We start from the raw sequence: 15562 nt of genomic DNA on the forward strand, positions 1-15562 counted from the left end.
TGACATATGGGAGCTATCATTTTTTATCCTTAACAACAAGCCTGTGAGGTGGTATGGGCTCAAAGTGTGTGACTAGTTCAGGGTCACTCAGGAAATTTCCTGGCAGTGTAAGAATCTGATCTCCCAGATTCACATCCACTCAATGTGATGCTGCCCTTGAAAACGGCCTGGAGATCACAGCCAGAGCAAATTGCGACTGCCTGACTGATTTGGCCACTCACAGCTACATCACATCAATTATAAAAGGTATCTGCTGGCTTCCTATATGCTACCAAGCTGAATTTAAAGTTATAGTGTTGACATATGAAGCCCTGAGTGCTGGGAATCCATTATCTGAAGGGGCAATTATCTCTGCATTGCCCAGTCCATTATTTAAGATCTGCCAGGAAACGCCTTCTTGCTATATGTGGAATCTGGGGACCTGGTACTTGGAACAGGGCCTTCCTGGTGGTGGCAAGCCAATTGTGGAATATTCTTCCCTTAAAATCTGGATGATTAGTTTTATGCATAGCAGAAAACATACTTCTTCCTACAGGCCTTCAGGAAAGGTGAGTGTGTCCATAGCCAAATCAATCCACCTGGTTTATCAGATGAATGAACTGCATTTTGCCTGCTGGTTTAAAGATTTTTAATTAACTTTGTGGAGTATTTTATCATGTATTTTTATTGTCATGACCTGCTCTTTTGCTATAAGCACCCCCCCCACACACACACCCCAGATTCAAACCTGAGTTACAGTGTATAGCCAGGCGTGGCTGTACACCCATCAGGTGCTATCCCTACCAGACTCTGGCAAGGTGAAGCCATTTGCCTCGTCAGGCAGATCTGACCCTCTCCTTGTCGCTGTCAGCCCCACTGGGCCTTCAACCATGCTGCCACCACAGTGCTGTTGCCCTCACTGCTGTGTCCTTGTTGCTGTGTTGTGGTGACAGCGCACACACAGCTTAAGGCAAGGGTGCAGTTGTGGTGGTGGGGCTGGAAGCAGGGAGGGGGCTGGCATAGTGGGGATGGGGACATCATTGGGGCATTTTGCCTACAGCGGCTAAACATCTTGGGCCAGTCCTGCTCTGCACCTTAGCTCCCAACTACATCCCTTGAATCCCTGAGTTACGAGTCCTCAGGAAATGGGACGGTCCCACCTGCACCTGCTTCCTAATCTGATCTGCATCTTAGATGCAGGTAGATTCCTCATTCAAGCAAACATGGGACTTCATGTGTTATATGAGGGGGAGACATAGGGCATGCACAACACATTATTACTCTTGTTGTGTTCCTGTCTGAAAAGGGCCTGAGCATCACTTCATGTGAAGGAAAACCATGACTAGATCCACGTAACCATTTTTCTTGACTGCAAATCACTTACTGTCCTCAAAACGGAATTGGGCCATAAGAGGAAACCATTTAAGAATGCTACAGCTCATTATTAGAATCCATATTTTAATATTTTCTTTCTCACCCTTTTTTAAAAAAAATACAGATGAACAACAGCACCAAAGCAGCCTACCCCTTCGCCAAATAAGTATATTCTTGGAGTTAACATTTATTCACCCAACCAAATTAATCTTCTCAGTTAATGTTCTCCAGGCTTGATTAATCTAGAGACTAGAGAATGCTTGATTATTATTTTTTGAGGGGGGGGGAGGAGGATGTAGTGGGACCTTAATGAAAACCACCAAGTCCCCCTGGCTTCCTTTCAGTTTTAGCCAAATTGTGCCCACCCTTTTCTAGAAGCCTTCAAAAAGTAGCAGGTAACTTGGCAATTAAGACGGCCGTGTCATCTTCGTAGGAATGATTGCAAGCACTTGATTTCTGTAGGCTCAAATGTGTTGTGGATCAAGACCTATGCAGCCTCTCAGTTTCACTATCAGTTGAGGAAAAGGGGAGAGCGAAGCAGAAGAAGAAGAAGAGTTTGGATTTGATATCCCGCCTTTCACTCCCCTTCAGGAGTCTCAAAGCGGCTAACATACTCCTTTCCCTTCCTCCCCCACAACAAACACTCTGTGAGGTGAGTGGGGCTGAGAGACTTCACACAGAAGTGTGACTGACCCAAGGTCACCCAGCAGCTGCATGTGGAGGAGCGGAGACACGAACCCGGTTTCCCAGATTACGTGACTACCGCTCTTAACCACTACACCACACTGGCTCTTTGATAAGCAGCTGCTTATCAAATGATTTTACCAAAATAAACTATGGTATACGTATTACAAGAATGCAGTAAGTCTAAATTTAGCTTATGAATTGTAAGCACTGATGTCAGCTGATGTCAGACTTCCAGGTCATGGTTCTTTCTGTATTTTTTTAAAGGTTATTATGTTCTAGATATGATTCAACAAACCACATAATCAAAGGGGTTCTTCCTATGACTGGTACAAAAATATTAAAGCAAAAGGGAGTGAAATGGCCAAAATCCCTTCCTTGTCCTCAAGCTTGAAAAGAACACCTATATGATATTTCAGATGAACTTCATGGATGCCTAATAATGCTAATAAATAATAAAGCCCCTAACTGAATTAGTAGTTAATTTCATCTTCCATTTAATTTTATCAAACCTCTGGAATCAAATCACTTGTATTTTTTTAAATAAAAAAAACTTCATCTCTTTATTTTAATCAATTCTGATTTCTCTAAGAAAGCATCCAAATACGATCACTGGTTGTAAGGAAATTGCCATTTAATTAATATTGAAGGCAAATTTGGGGATGATAGGAGATAAAAAAGGAGCCAAAAAGACTTGCGATAACAGAAAATGCTGCAGTGAGCAGCTGTGTGTTTGCAGACATTGTTACTGACACTGCAAAGCATTAACATGTGCTATACAAGCTGCAACAAGCACCTTACTAAGTGTACAAAGCACAACAAGGTAAGGAATGGCTCTGAATGACTACTAAGTAGATGCTCTTGTTGAAACCAGGACAGGGTTTGGTGTGCGCATGCCTTCTTTAATTTACAATTGTTTTTAAAAGCTTGATTTTGTCAGAAAATTATGCTCTAATTACCTGCTGCCAATTGAGTTCACATTAAGCATGTCTAGGTCTTCGCCTGACCATGCAAAGGGTTGAACTATGGGTGGGGCACACAAACCCTGCCCCCAAAGTTTCTGAACTTACAAGTCTTCTCTTCCCTGTCTTATCAAGGTTCCTGATTGTGGACTGGTTCACTTAGAAATCCCCTTCAGACCTTCATGCTAAATGCACAAAGGTCTGCAGAGAAACCGTGTAGTAGCTGAAGCAGTTGGAGCTGGGTATAACATTCACCCTGGTTAAAATACTGTGTCTGCCACATACTCTCTTGCCTTAGACAAGCCTTCTCATGCTCCTCTGCAAACTGACCTGGCTGATGTGGGGCTAATTTAGATAATGCATGGGAATTGTTTTGAACATTTCAAATGCACAACGCAAATGCAAAATATACATGCTAGACCTTCCTTTTTCATCTTTTCATTATTTTTTAGGATCAAAAGGAATATACTGGGCACAATTCAGCAATTTTAATTTTTAAAAATATTTTCTATATTGCCCTTAATTGCAAGTGATCCCAATGTAGTTTACACACAATCCAATGAAATCAATGCAAACCCAGGCCACAATTTGTTTTCAGTTCTGTACCCCTTCTACAGCTCAGCACACATATCCCACAAGCTACTTGAACATTTATTCTGAGTTTAAGACTGTGCATATCCTAAAAAACAACAATATTCCCAGTTCTCTCTTAAGATAACTTACTAGATTTACAGAAAAGCTTTGTCTTCTAAGCAACTCTGCCTCCAGAATTTAAATCTACACTTCAGCTGGGGACCATAAAATACTTCATAGACTGTTTTCTCTGAACAGACTATTTTCTGATTCAGTTAATCTGGGAATTATAGCAATAACAACTGGTATATTTAATATAAACATCAGCAGCTGTATAATTGAATGCTGTTACCTTAGACCTTAGAAATCACATGCTCATTATACAATGAAGTTTCTGGGGGAAAGTGGTACAAGTGCAAAATGTGCTGAATGTTGACATTCTCACGTGAATGCTGATAATCTCAGATGATGTGTGTGAATGTCCAAATGTAGAAATGTCATTACTTTTCAGACATTCACCACTGAATACTGACAGGTGACTGTCAACATTTGAAGATTTATTCTTGAGCTTTCAAATATTCACAGAATTTGCCTCTGACAATCAATTTGAATGTGTGAATGTCACCAAAAATTGGAAACCTCACTGTAACATATTGATGGTTTCAGGGCACTAAAAAGTACCGTATTTTTTGCTCTATAAGACTCACTTTTTCCATCCTAAAAAGGAAGGGGAAATGTTGTGTGCGTCTTATGGAGCGAATGCAGGCTGCGCAGCTATCCCAGAAGCCAGAACAGCAAGAGGGATTGCTGCTTTCACTGCGCAGCGATCCCTCTTGCTGTTCTGGCTTCTGAGATTCAGAATATTTTTTTTCTTGTTTTCCTCCTCCAAAAAGTAGGTGTGTCTTGTGGTCTGGTGCGTCTTATAGAGCGAAAAATATGGTGCATATTTTTTCAGAACTGAAAGATCTATTTATAATATCCTTAGAAAGAGGTACTGTAAACTCTTTAATATAACTGTCAGCTAGAACATGTGGATATCACTTCCTTGAGATCATGGCCCTCAATTCTTCTGCCAGGCACCCATCAACATTTGTGGCATATTTCATATATTTTATATTCATGCAACTGCCTGGCTGCCTACTTCTAGCCAGTTCGCCAAGCTTTCTTTGTCCTAGAGCTACCACCACACATATAGGGAGAAAAGGATCTCCAAGCTTCCATTCTGTGCAACTGGGTCTCTTTCCTGTAACTTTTGAGTATTTAAGAAAACATACAATAAATACGCCCCTGGGAGCTTATGTCCTTGCTTATTTTTTTCACTCATCACTCAAATGTGCATGGGAAGGAAAGGGGCAAAAGAGAGGGGAGGGAATCCAGATAACTTTGACTAGACAGCAGGAAAAAAAGGACAACACTCTGATCTTTTGAGTACAATTATAATGAGGGCAGATCACAGAATATCCTCAGTGAGAAGCTTGTAACAAAAGACCACAGAGAGAGGGAAATTTGATGGGTTTGGTTAAGTGACTCTCATGACAATGTGTGCTGTGTTAAAGTGGGGACCCTTCCTGCCTTGTGATGTAACCTTGCCACCTTGTGCTGCTGATAGGGTTAAGTGTATGGAGGGATTGTGGATCAGCAAGTAAAACAGGAGAGTCTTAGTGCTGCAGAATGCAGGATCCTAAGTGGGTGGTGGGCTAGAGCAGGAAATAAGGGGGAAGCAAGTGATACAAGAGAGAAAGGCAGAGAGAGGTGTTAGTGAGCTGAGTGGCCAAGGACTCTGAGCAGAGCCAAATGAGAGTGGAGGGTGCTGCAGACCCACTTCCTTGCTGACCTCACCTCTGCTTCTTGGGGTACATCACCCAAAAATGATAGAGCTTTGGTAGAGCTTTCCAAATGACCCTCTCGCCCTGCTTGTTTGCTCAAAGGATGGAGCAGAGAAAGGGAAAAGAGGGAGCTGTGTTGAAATAAGCAAGTTCTCCAAACACTTTGAATTAACAGAAAGAAAACCTGAGATCTTTTTATTTAGGAGGGGGATATCTCAGGTTATTTTTCAAACCCAATCCAAGAGCTTAGGGAAATTATTTGCTCTGCCCACCCCACCCCTATACAAGCTGGTGGAGAAGTTTTCTTCCATTGGCTTAAACTGACAAGGATGGGAGAATCCTACAGGAACAAAACCTGAGGCTGAAAGAGGGGCTCCTTTCCTCCTGGTCCTCAGCAAGTGGAGGGAGGCCCCTCTGCCTCCCACATCCTCAGATTTCAGCCATGCAGGGCTTCTAAACTCCCCACGCAAGCAAATGGAACAAAGCCACTCCATTAGCTTGCATAACTTTGTCTGGGGTGGGAGGAGGAGAACCACGCAGGGCAAAACTGTCAATTCTTCTCCAGCTTGGATTTCCATCTTAAGTGCCAAAGTGCAAGCATTTGGAGCCACTCACTCCTTTCCATAACCCCCTATACTGATTGGTCTCATTTGCATGCAAGGCTGGCCAAAATCCATGGTTAGGGAAATTGGCCAATGAATGCAGTTGAAGAAATCTCCACCTGGCTCTTCACTTCCTAGAGCAGGGAAACATAACCTGGGGCGGCTGGTTTAGCATTAAGTATGAACCAGTACTCTTGGTTTGTTGGAGAGAAACAAACCATAAGCTCTGGTTCACATGTTGACACTAAACCAGCTGCTCCTGGGTTTGTTTCCCCACTCCAGGAAGAGAGGAGTGGCTTGTGCATTGGTTCATCTCCCCAAGTATAATTCCTGGCCACCAATACATCTGAACATGCAATTCCACACAGATCAGAAATATAAGAAATAATTTACTAAATAAGAGGAATTCAGCAATGTGGAATCCAAAGAGGCTGAGGTTCAAGTTTGATCAGAACACATACTCATGCACTTCACATGAGTGCCTGGTGCAAACGTAGCAGAATTATAGCCAAGCTTCCAAAGATGCTTGGATTTCTATCGCTCTTCCCTGCGTATAAAATGCAGCTATATCCCCTATTTAGCAGCAGGCATTCCAGTTACACCACCGATCACAGTAACTAATGCTGTGTGTGCTCTTGCAGGGCAAAGGCCTGCATGGGACTCACCTGTGTGAAAGGGAGGGTTTCATGGAGCTCATGGGCGGCTGCATGGGGAGCTTCCCAGGAGGGTCGTTTTGCCGACTTTTCTGGTGACGCAGCAGCAAGAGTCGTCCCAGCTCCTCACACCACGACGAGAGCAGCGCTGGAAGCAAAAACACAAAAGCGGTTGGAAGAATGAATTCTGTATTACAGTCACGAACACACACACATATATGGATAAGAATATTGTTTAGATATTTACCAGTATAATGCTTACAATAAAAAAACCAAGCAGCTCATCACCCCTGACCATTGGCTGTAGTAGATGGGGCTGATGGGAGCTGGAATTTAAGATCATCTGGAGTGCCACAGGTTCATCTCTGATATAAACTGTTTTATTAAACTTTATTCTGAAGTATTCTGCTGTAATTTCATTTGCCTTGGTGATTAAAACCTTGGTCCACCAAAATTGTATACCATAACCCTCTTCTTACTTCATTTCTGTCCTTTCTAGCCTTACCACTTCATTTGAAATCAGAATAGTCTCGTTATTATTTAAAGCAATTTTTAAAATGCAAGGCCTTATTTTAGTGTTTAGCACCCTGAGAAATGACTACATTTCATGGGCTGTGCCAAGTTTTCGAAAGCAAAATATTTTCAGCATGAAAGGAAGGCTTTGGCAACTCCTCAGATACTCCCCCCCCCATTTTCCACTGTCATGTCTTTCAACATAATTCTTTTGCCAGCTACATGGTCCCAGACCATCAGAGATCATGTAGTCAGCATGATGACGTCACAAACCCAGGCAGATTTGGATATGAGAAAATGCCACCATGCCCACTGATCAAGAAGTTAAGAAACACCGATCTCACTAGTTGCTGGTCCCTGGTTTAAAACTGGGTAGGTATAACAACTGAAGGGGTTGCTTAGTGAGGAAGCTCACTGTTTTTTCTTTCTTTTAGAATTTCTATATCCCCTCTTCACTTTTAGTGATTAATCCCTTAAAGACAGCATGCACACTATGCTCTGGACTAATGCATTCTAAGCACAGAGAACTACTGTGAGCTCCTTCTCTCTATTAGCCAAAGAATCTGTCAACAAGCATTTGATCAAATTGTGCTCACCCTTTATCCCTGGCACATTATTACTAATGTGCCAGCAACAAAGGGTACTCGCCCTCCCTTTTCCCCCTCTCTTTTATGTTGCCTGGAGATAACAATCACTATCTAACATTACACTGTGGCCACTTGAGTTCTGAGGGGGAAAGCAGGGGGAGAAATGAACAAAGTGTTCTGGAAAAACTGTAAATGCAGCCAGTGTTGGCATAAAAGCAAATGCAGAGCACCTCCACACAAGCTGAACGCAATTACGGTGGTGTCGAATGGAAACCATCCATCTTAAGTGTAGCTTTGATGCAAGGGGTGAGTTGTTCCTCAAATGTGAGCATATAATGCTCTCGACAAATAAAGATAAAAGGAGGAAGCAGTCTAATGATTCTGTGACATGAATCTGCAAAGGAGTGCCAGTAAACCTGCTTTGCATTGGGAGACAGACAAGGGGAAAAGCAGGAGAAGGAGTGGCAACAGCAGAATACCACCTGGTTAGCTGAAAGAAAGTTTTCCCTCACCCAGTGTAAACAAGGTGAGATCAATATCCATGAAAGTAAATATCTGGTTCATATATGTTGCAACTGTGAAACGTAAAACATCACAGCATGGCCCTCCTTTAGGTAGATGCGCCATACATCTGTGTTTGTGGTAGGTGGATGTTTGGGTTTTGTTAAAGGAAGAGTTTCAGGGAAGAGAGAAATGGAAATTACTCATTGCCATCTTTTACTTCTGGGATTTCTAGACATTTGTATGAAGGCAGAAATATTATGACACCCATGGTAGGGAGAAATGGCTTCCATGTGTTAGCAAAGGCTCAATCCTGGAGTACAAGTACTTGGGGAAGTTCTCTTGCACAAGCATCACAGAAATCAACAGGAGCTCTACAAGATCTCCCACTCTGCTGTCCTTCAATGCAACATGAAGCACATGCCTCTCAACTGAACTGGTGTTATTTTATTTTTAATATTCATAAATTGCCTCTCCATATTAACTATGAGCCCATAGTTATGCCGAGGCATTAAAGCACACTGAAAACAGCTAAAACGAGCAAATCAGAAGTGCATTTAAATGCAACAACTCCAAAAACTGAGTTTCTCAGTTACACTAATCCTCAGCAAAGACTGAAGGAGGCCAGCCTCTCCACAGAGGGCAACAACCAAGGCAACAGTATCCTGTGCTCTCATTGGCTAGCGTTTCTCGGTTTTTGGCAGGTGTACTAGTTAGAGACAGAAGGGAACCTTGGCCCCCAGATTTCAACCCACTTGTGATTATTCCTCCAAAGCACCTGTATTTCTTGCCCGCTCCCTGGTTATAATTACAATTTCGTTTATCAACAACAAAATGGTCCAAAGCCACAAGTCTCTTTTAAAATGTGTGTTGATTACACAGCAATAATGAGGGGACATAAAACAGTAAATGCAACAATGCTCTTAAAAAGTTTTTCTCTTTTTGCATGAGTAATTTATATCCTGAACGTATGTAACAGTGGGACTGAAAACCCTGCAAAGAATCTTTTCCCCTACTGAAATGTGAAATGGTGCCGTTATTGCTCTTTTCCACCTCCTCCAAAGTCTTTGTGACTGAACATTAAATGAGCATAGACCGGAAAAAGCATATCCTATCTTCTCCCACTGCCGCAGAAGAATGACAGGGAGGAAACGTAAGAGTTTCCAGACCGCTCTCTGCTACAGAAGCCTGCCTCCACTGTACCAGGCTGCATGTGGCCCAGGAAAATTGAATAGACACAGGCCACACACAGACCCATCTGGTGCAGCTGGATTTTGGAGAACATGACCATGCTCTGCCCATTCCAGTAAGATGAAACAAACAGAAAATTAATTTGCAGATTACTCTATTCATCTTTAGCATGCTTTAGCTGCCGCTTTTTAGGCCCCAACTGTATTTAGGCACCTCTCATCTCATTGAAACTCAAAGCACGAGAAACTCAGTATCACACTATAATGAACAGATAAAGCAGCAAGCACAAAGGACAGCCGCAGATGGTGCCAACAGTCAGTTTCTCCTTCTCACACAGAGCAGCCAAGCAGCTGCGTTTCCCCCATCCCCCCCCCCTTATAAAACAGGAGCACAGATTTTACAGATGGACCCTCTCAGCTCTACTTTCTGCTGCAGTTTAATGCCTGGATTTCAGCCCACTGCTACGCTGCATTGCTTTCGGCATTGCAGAACTGAACATTAAGAACCATCTCCCTCTTGACTTCCTTCCCTTAAATGAAGACAGTTGTCCTTTTGGCTGAAGCACTCAAAGACAGCCTGGTCTCCACCCCACCCCACTGGCCACCCCAATCCTTCAGCCACCAAGGTTTCCCCTGTACGTCACAGGACAGGGAAAGGTTGACAGTTTTAAAACAGTCCTACAATAAATAATATGCAAGGATGATGGGCACAAGAGGTGGCCAATTATTCACTGGATAAAAACTCAAGACATGGTCAAACCTGGGGTGCTAACTGATGGTTCTGGATAAGTGTTTCATTTTGGGGGAATTAAGAAAGAAAACAGCTTATTTGTGTACAAACATCTACTCTATGGAACACTAAATATTGACAGTTGAGACCTGCTCGTCAAACAGATGAGAAGGGGAGCAATCGGTGGAGAGATTAAATACCCTAATCTATTTTGTGCCTAAACAGGTACAATCTTCAGTCAAGCAAGAAAGAATCTAGAAGTTCATCAGCCTGTCCAGAAAAGTGGAAGGATCAGACAGGTACAGGTTTTAATGGATTGTGGCACATATTGCATAATGCTCCTGCATACAGAAAACAAGAAGCCCACAGAGAGGACTAGGCCAGAACCCTCCTCTCTGATAGATGGCAAGAATTATAATTCAAATCTACAATTCCCCACCTCAAGACTGAAGTAGTCTTGAACCACAAGAGCTCCGTACTCAGAATGAACAAAAATTCTAAACTACACCTGAAAATATTTCCCACAGGATAGTACAGTAGTCAGCTAAGTTTTACTCAGTGCAGATCTATTGAAATTAGTGGGCCCAGTTTAGTTGATTACCACCCATAATTTTGTGGTGAACTAAAGATGAATTAAATTCATTTTGGGACAAAACTTTGAATGATTTCTAGTTCATCTTCCAGTTCATCCCCTCCACCCATTATAGTATTATAGTTCCAATACTATGTTTATATTAGGGCTATTAACTAATCAAATAATGTTTCTTATTATTCACCTATCTTTTAACCAAATTAAAATAGTTTAAAAATGTAAATAAATTTGCATATTACCCCAAACCTCAACATATGTGCCCTTTTGATATTAAAAGAAGTATAAGACAATTGACAATTTAATACACAACTATAGCCATTGTAATTTCCAATTACAGTAGGCAAAATAGTTCAGAAAAATAGAAACAAGGGCCTTCTTAAACTACAATCCCACCAATGAAAACTTGCCCTCCCTGTTAATTTTTTTCTGAGCAATTAATCAAGCTTGACATGACTGATCTACTAACTAAAGCTTGAAACCTTTTTTAGAGATCTTTAAGCAAGGGTGTGGTTCCCCAGTGACCATTCCTTCCTTTCAAAATGAATACTTCAAAATGAAGAGCTTACATCTGTTTTCATGCTTATTTTATGAAACAAAACAATGGGGGCAGTTAATGCCTTCAAATCAGGAGATTTAATAATAGATAGGGCCAATAAATCCCCTCTTTTTGGGGGGAGGGGTGTAGGCAGGACTCAGGATGAATGGCAAAGAGGCTCAGTGACCAGAAGTTACTGCTAAATTTGCTAATGTGTGCCAAGCTAACACAACACATGTGACTATTGATTCTGGAACCATCAGGCATAGCTGCTGTGCTGCAAAACGCTGTGGTAAGCATCTACGAGAGACTAAATGAACGAACGGACTCCCTGGAAAGTGAAATACAGAGGCTCATGGTGCTAATCTATTTACCCATTATGATACCCTAGTATTAGTTACAGTTTATCACCTCAGTAAATTACCGCCTCTTGTTAAGAAACGTGCTTCAAGGTGCGACAAACTGTTATTTATAGGCGTACACTATATTTACAGCTAGAAAGGCAGGTGAGGAAGGGGCAGGACAGCAGCTCAGTCATTTCAATGCCTTTTGCTTCCCAGGAGACAGCGGGGAAAGCACAATAGGATTACAGCTTCTTGCTGCGGTTAAGCTGCAGCAAGAGTTCAATAGGCAGCACAGCACTATTTCCTTCTTGGCTGCTCCAGGAAATCTTTAAGGAAGATGCAAGGTTTGGTTGTGATAAATGCATCTCTGCATTGATTGCTTTTCATTCACAGCAAGTGGAGCCATCCAATGCTAATGGATGCACTGCTATAGGCAAAACAAACCAATAAATGCTTCCACCACCACCCTTAATGGCACCCTTTACAGATGTGCAATCCTGCATACTGCACAGTGTACTTTATGCCATGGAAGATTGCTGAGCAGTTGCAGAAACGGTTCACACAGTTGCTGCATCACTGCAAAAACTTAAATCCTGTTTACAAAGACAGAAAACAGAGCAGCTTGGGCAAAAGAGCGTTGTCTTGGTCACAAAATAGTTGCAACATTTTAAGTGCCATACTGGAAAAATTCAAAAGACACTGTCCGTCAGGCACGTATTTCAAATAGCTATGCAACAAAACATTATTTATTTAACTTTCATCTTTATTATCTACACCTTCCTCCGAGGATCACAGAGTTATGGGGTTATACCTGGACGTATGGCAGCCCTACACAACGCCATTTATGAGTTTATGTTATATAAACTGGATTGCCACTGTCCAGAGAAGCCAAAGTGATGCCCTTCAGATATTGTCTGACTCCAACTCCCATTGGCCTCAGCCACTGTGCTCAGCTGTCATGTAGGATCGGAGCTGTCGTCCAACAACAATGGATGAGCACTGTGTTACTCCTGCCGTACCCTACTGGCAAGAGGTCAGGAAACCTGGCAGACACCTCTGGACCCTCGCCCACTGCCCAACCCCACCCCACCCATCTACTAACACTATTGATGCTCAGCCTGGGTTCTCAGCCACATAGCCGCTTGCTGGCTGTCCCAGACAGAATTTAGACTCTAATGTTAGACTTTAATCTATATCTAGACCCTTAAGTAAATCATTGTTGGATGTATTTTCAAAAGGTACTGAACAGCCAGGACTCCTGCAGTGCTTGAAGTGAACGAAATGGCAGGTGCTCAGCACCTTTAAACCACAAGCCAATTTTCTGTAAGCACCAATATGGATTTAAGAGCTTAACGGCACACACATGGATTTCAAAATTTGCTCTTTCTTCAGCAGATTACTTATATATATTACAATGGCAGAAGGGAAAGGGAGAAGGAAAAGTCTAATAATGGCCTTTTATATGAATTTTCCAGAGACGTATTCCATAAACACACTGTATACTGCAGCAATTATTAATACACCTCTTCTTTCAAAAGTGAAAGGAGAACAGGGGCGCATTAATTCCTATTAATTCAGAGGCATAATAGTTCAAACGGGGAAGGGGACAAGTATTCTACTGCCAAATTCATTTTCTGAAGCATCCAGGCCTCAGCCTCTCTGACCTGAGAAAACCTTTGCTTCAGACTCTCTTGTTTGCTCTCCCTGTCAATTCATGGACCAACAAGGACAGAATCAGGCAGCTTACTCCCATAGTCTCCAGTTCCCATTACAGTCCACAGAGCCTATTTGACACCACCTGGATGGGATGGCCTCAGCATGCTCCCACTCCTTCTCTGAAATGGGATACGTGGCTCATCTCAGCTATCTGCCAATCTCCCATTCCCACCACCCTTCTGAGTAACACCCCTCCCCACCTTCTCACTATATAGAAGGATCTGGCAACTTCTGTTTCAGTGTATCTGAAGAAGTGTGCATGCACACGAAAGCTCATACCAAGAACTAACTTAGTTGGTCTTTAAGGTGCTACTGGAAGGGATTTTTTTATTCTGAAATGGGAGTTTAGGTTGAGGCAGAAAGTAGCCCATATTTGATGGGGAATCTCCCTTGAAGCCATATGGCAGGTACAATTAACAGTTTTCTGGCCTGAGGGTAACATGCGCTCTTGGGGGATGTATTCGAGCAGTGTGTATATCAGACCAATACACACTCTTTCACACACAAACTTGTCCCATGCACACACATAGTGGACACATGGGCACACACACAGGAGCTGATCCATACATATCTTCAGAGGAGGAAGACAATTGCCCACTCAAATGATCCATTTGATGGCTGGGGAGGGGGCTTCACCCACTCCAGCACTGTCTACCTTTCCCTTCCTTTTTACAACTGATGCCCAAATTGGGGCGGGGATCACCATCCTGATTCCTAACACCTTTTCTTAGAGCACCCTTACCCAACCCAGTGCTCTCTAAATCATGGGCAGGCAAACTAAGGCCCGGGGGCCGGATCCGGCCCAATCACCTTCTAAATCTGGCCCACGGACGGTCTGGGAATCAGCGTGTTTTTACATGAGTAGAATGTGTCCTTTTATTTAAAATGCATCTCTGGGTTATTTGTGGGGTCTGCCTGGTGATTTTACATGAGTAGAATGTGTCCTTTTATTTAAAATGCATCTCTTGGTTATTTGTGGGGCATAAGAATTCATTCATATTCCCCCCCCAAAATATATATATATATATATATATAGTCCGGCCCTCCACAAGGTCTGAGGGACAGTGGACCGGCCCCCTGCTGAAAAAGTTTGCTGACCCCTGCTCTAAATGTTCGGACTACAACCCCCATCAGCAGATTTGACAGCAGTGCTGGTGGGGCTTCTGGAAGCTATACCTGATGGAGTGTACCAGGCTGAGAAAGGCTGCTTTTGAAGCTGCTGACTACAGCATTAACTGGGTATTGTGTAAAATCTCATCATGTGCTGCTTCATACACAGCCAGAACAGAAAAGAAGACAATTGATTTCTTGGGCAGCTCTGTTAACGCCCCCCCCCCACCTCTCTAATTGACATGGCATCTCAATCATTGGGGGGAAAGTGTGTACCTCTGAAAGATACAGATTCAGAGAAAGAGGTGAGATAGGAAGGCGGCATTGACGAATGCAGAAAGGATTCCACATGCTTTAAACTGCAGAACCCAACATCTTCCTCCTCCTCTAGATTCTGAAATACAGACATCAAGAGCTTTGGAATTACTTAACAAGGCCAATCTTTCAATGGAAGGTGCTGGTGCCTTCTAACTCAGGGATGTGTGAATAACAGACTCAGATCCCATTATTAAGAAGGAAAATATGGAGGAGAAACATAATTTTTACCATTAATTGCTGCCACAGTGCTTGACCCAGATGTACAGTGGTACCTCGGGTTAAATACGCTTCAGGTTACATACGCTTCAGGTTACAGACTCCGCTTACCCAGAAATAGTGCTTCAGGTTAAGAACTTTGCTTCAGGATGAGAACAGAAATCATGCTCCGGCGGCGCAGCAGCAGCAGGAGGCCCCATTAGCTAAAGTGGTGCTTCAGGTTAAGAACAGTTTCAGGTTAAGTATGGACCTCTGGAACGAATTAAGTACTTAACCCGAGGTACCACTGTACTTTTTAAAATATCCCTGGCCTGTTTCAAACCATCAGTGACATCAACATAGTCAAAGCCCCTTCCCTCCGAACTGCACAAAGCAAGCCAGCTTATTTTGGTTTTTTAAACATAGGCACACAAAATCTGAATGAGCTTCTTCACAGCCAATGGTACTAGGGGCCTTTGGTAACCTATGAATTTACAGTAATTTGAGATGTGAATCAGAAGAAGTTGGAACATACATGATCAGTAACTGATTTGTGCTTTTATACATTTATATTCTAA

At 42.6% G+C, this 15562-nt stretch overlaps 1 protein-coding gene across 14 annotated transcripts in view; it reads right to left on the minus strand.

Annotated features, from left to right (window-relative positions):
• ZMIZ1 (zinc finger MIZ-type containing 1) overlaps window positions 1-15562 on the minus strand; it is a 375238-nt gene that overhangs the window by 47985 nt on the left and 311691 nt on the right. For all 14 annotated transcript variants that reach the window (XM_081191309.1, XM_081191308.1, XM_081191313.1 and 11 more), the window contains one exon: window positions 6666-6801. In XM_081191309.1, coding sequence (XP_081047435.1) covers window positions 6666-6801 — 136 coding nt within the window. The remainder of the gene's footprint in view (window positions 1-6665; window positions 6802-15562) is intronic.

Source organism: Podarcis bocagei, assembly GCF_964188305.1.
Source record: "Podarcis bocagei genome assembly, chromosome: 4".
Taxonomy (NCBI): Eukaryota; Metazoa; Chordata; class Lepidosauria; order Squamata; family Lacertidae; genus Podarcis; species Podarcis bocagei.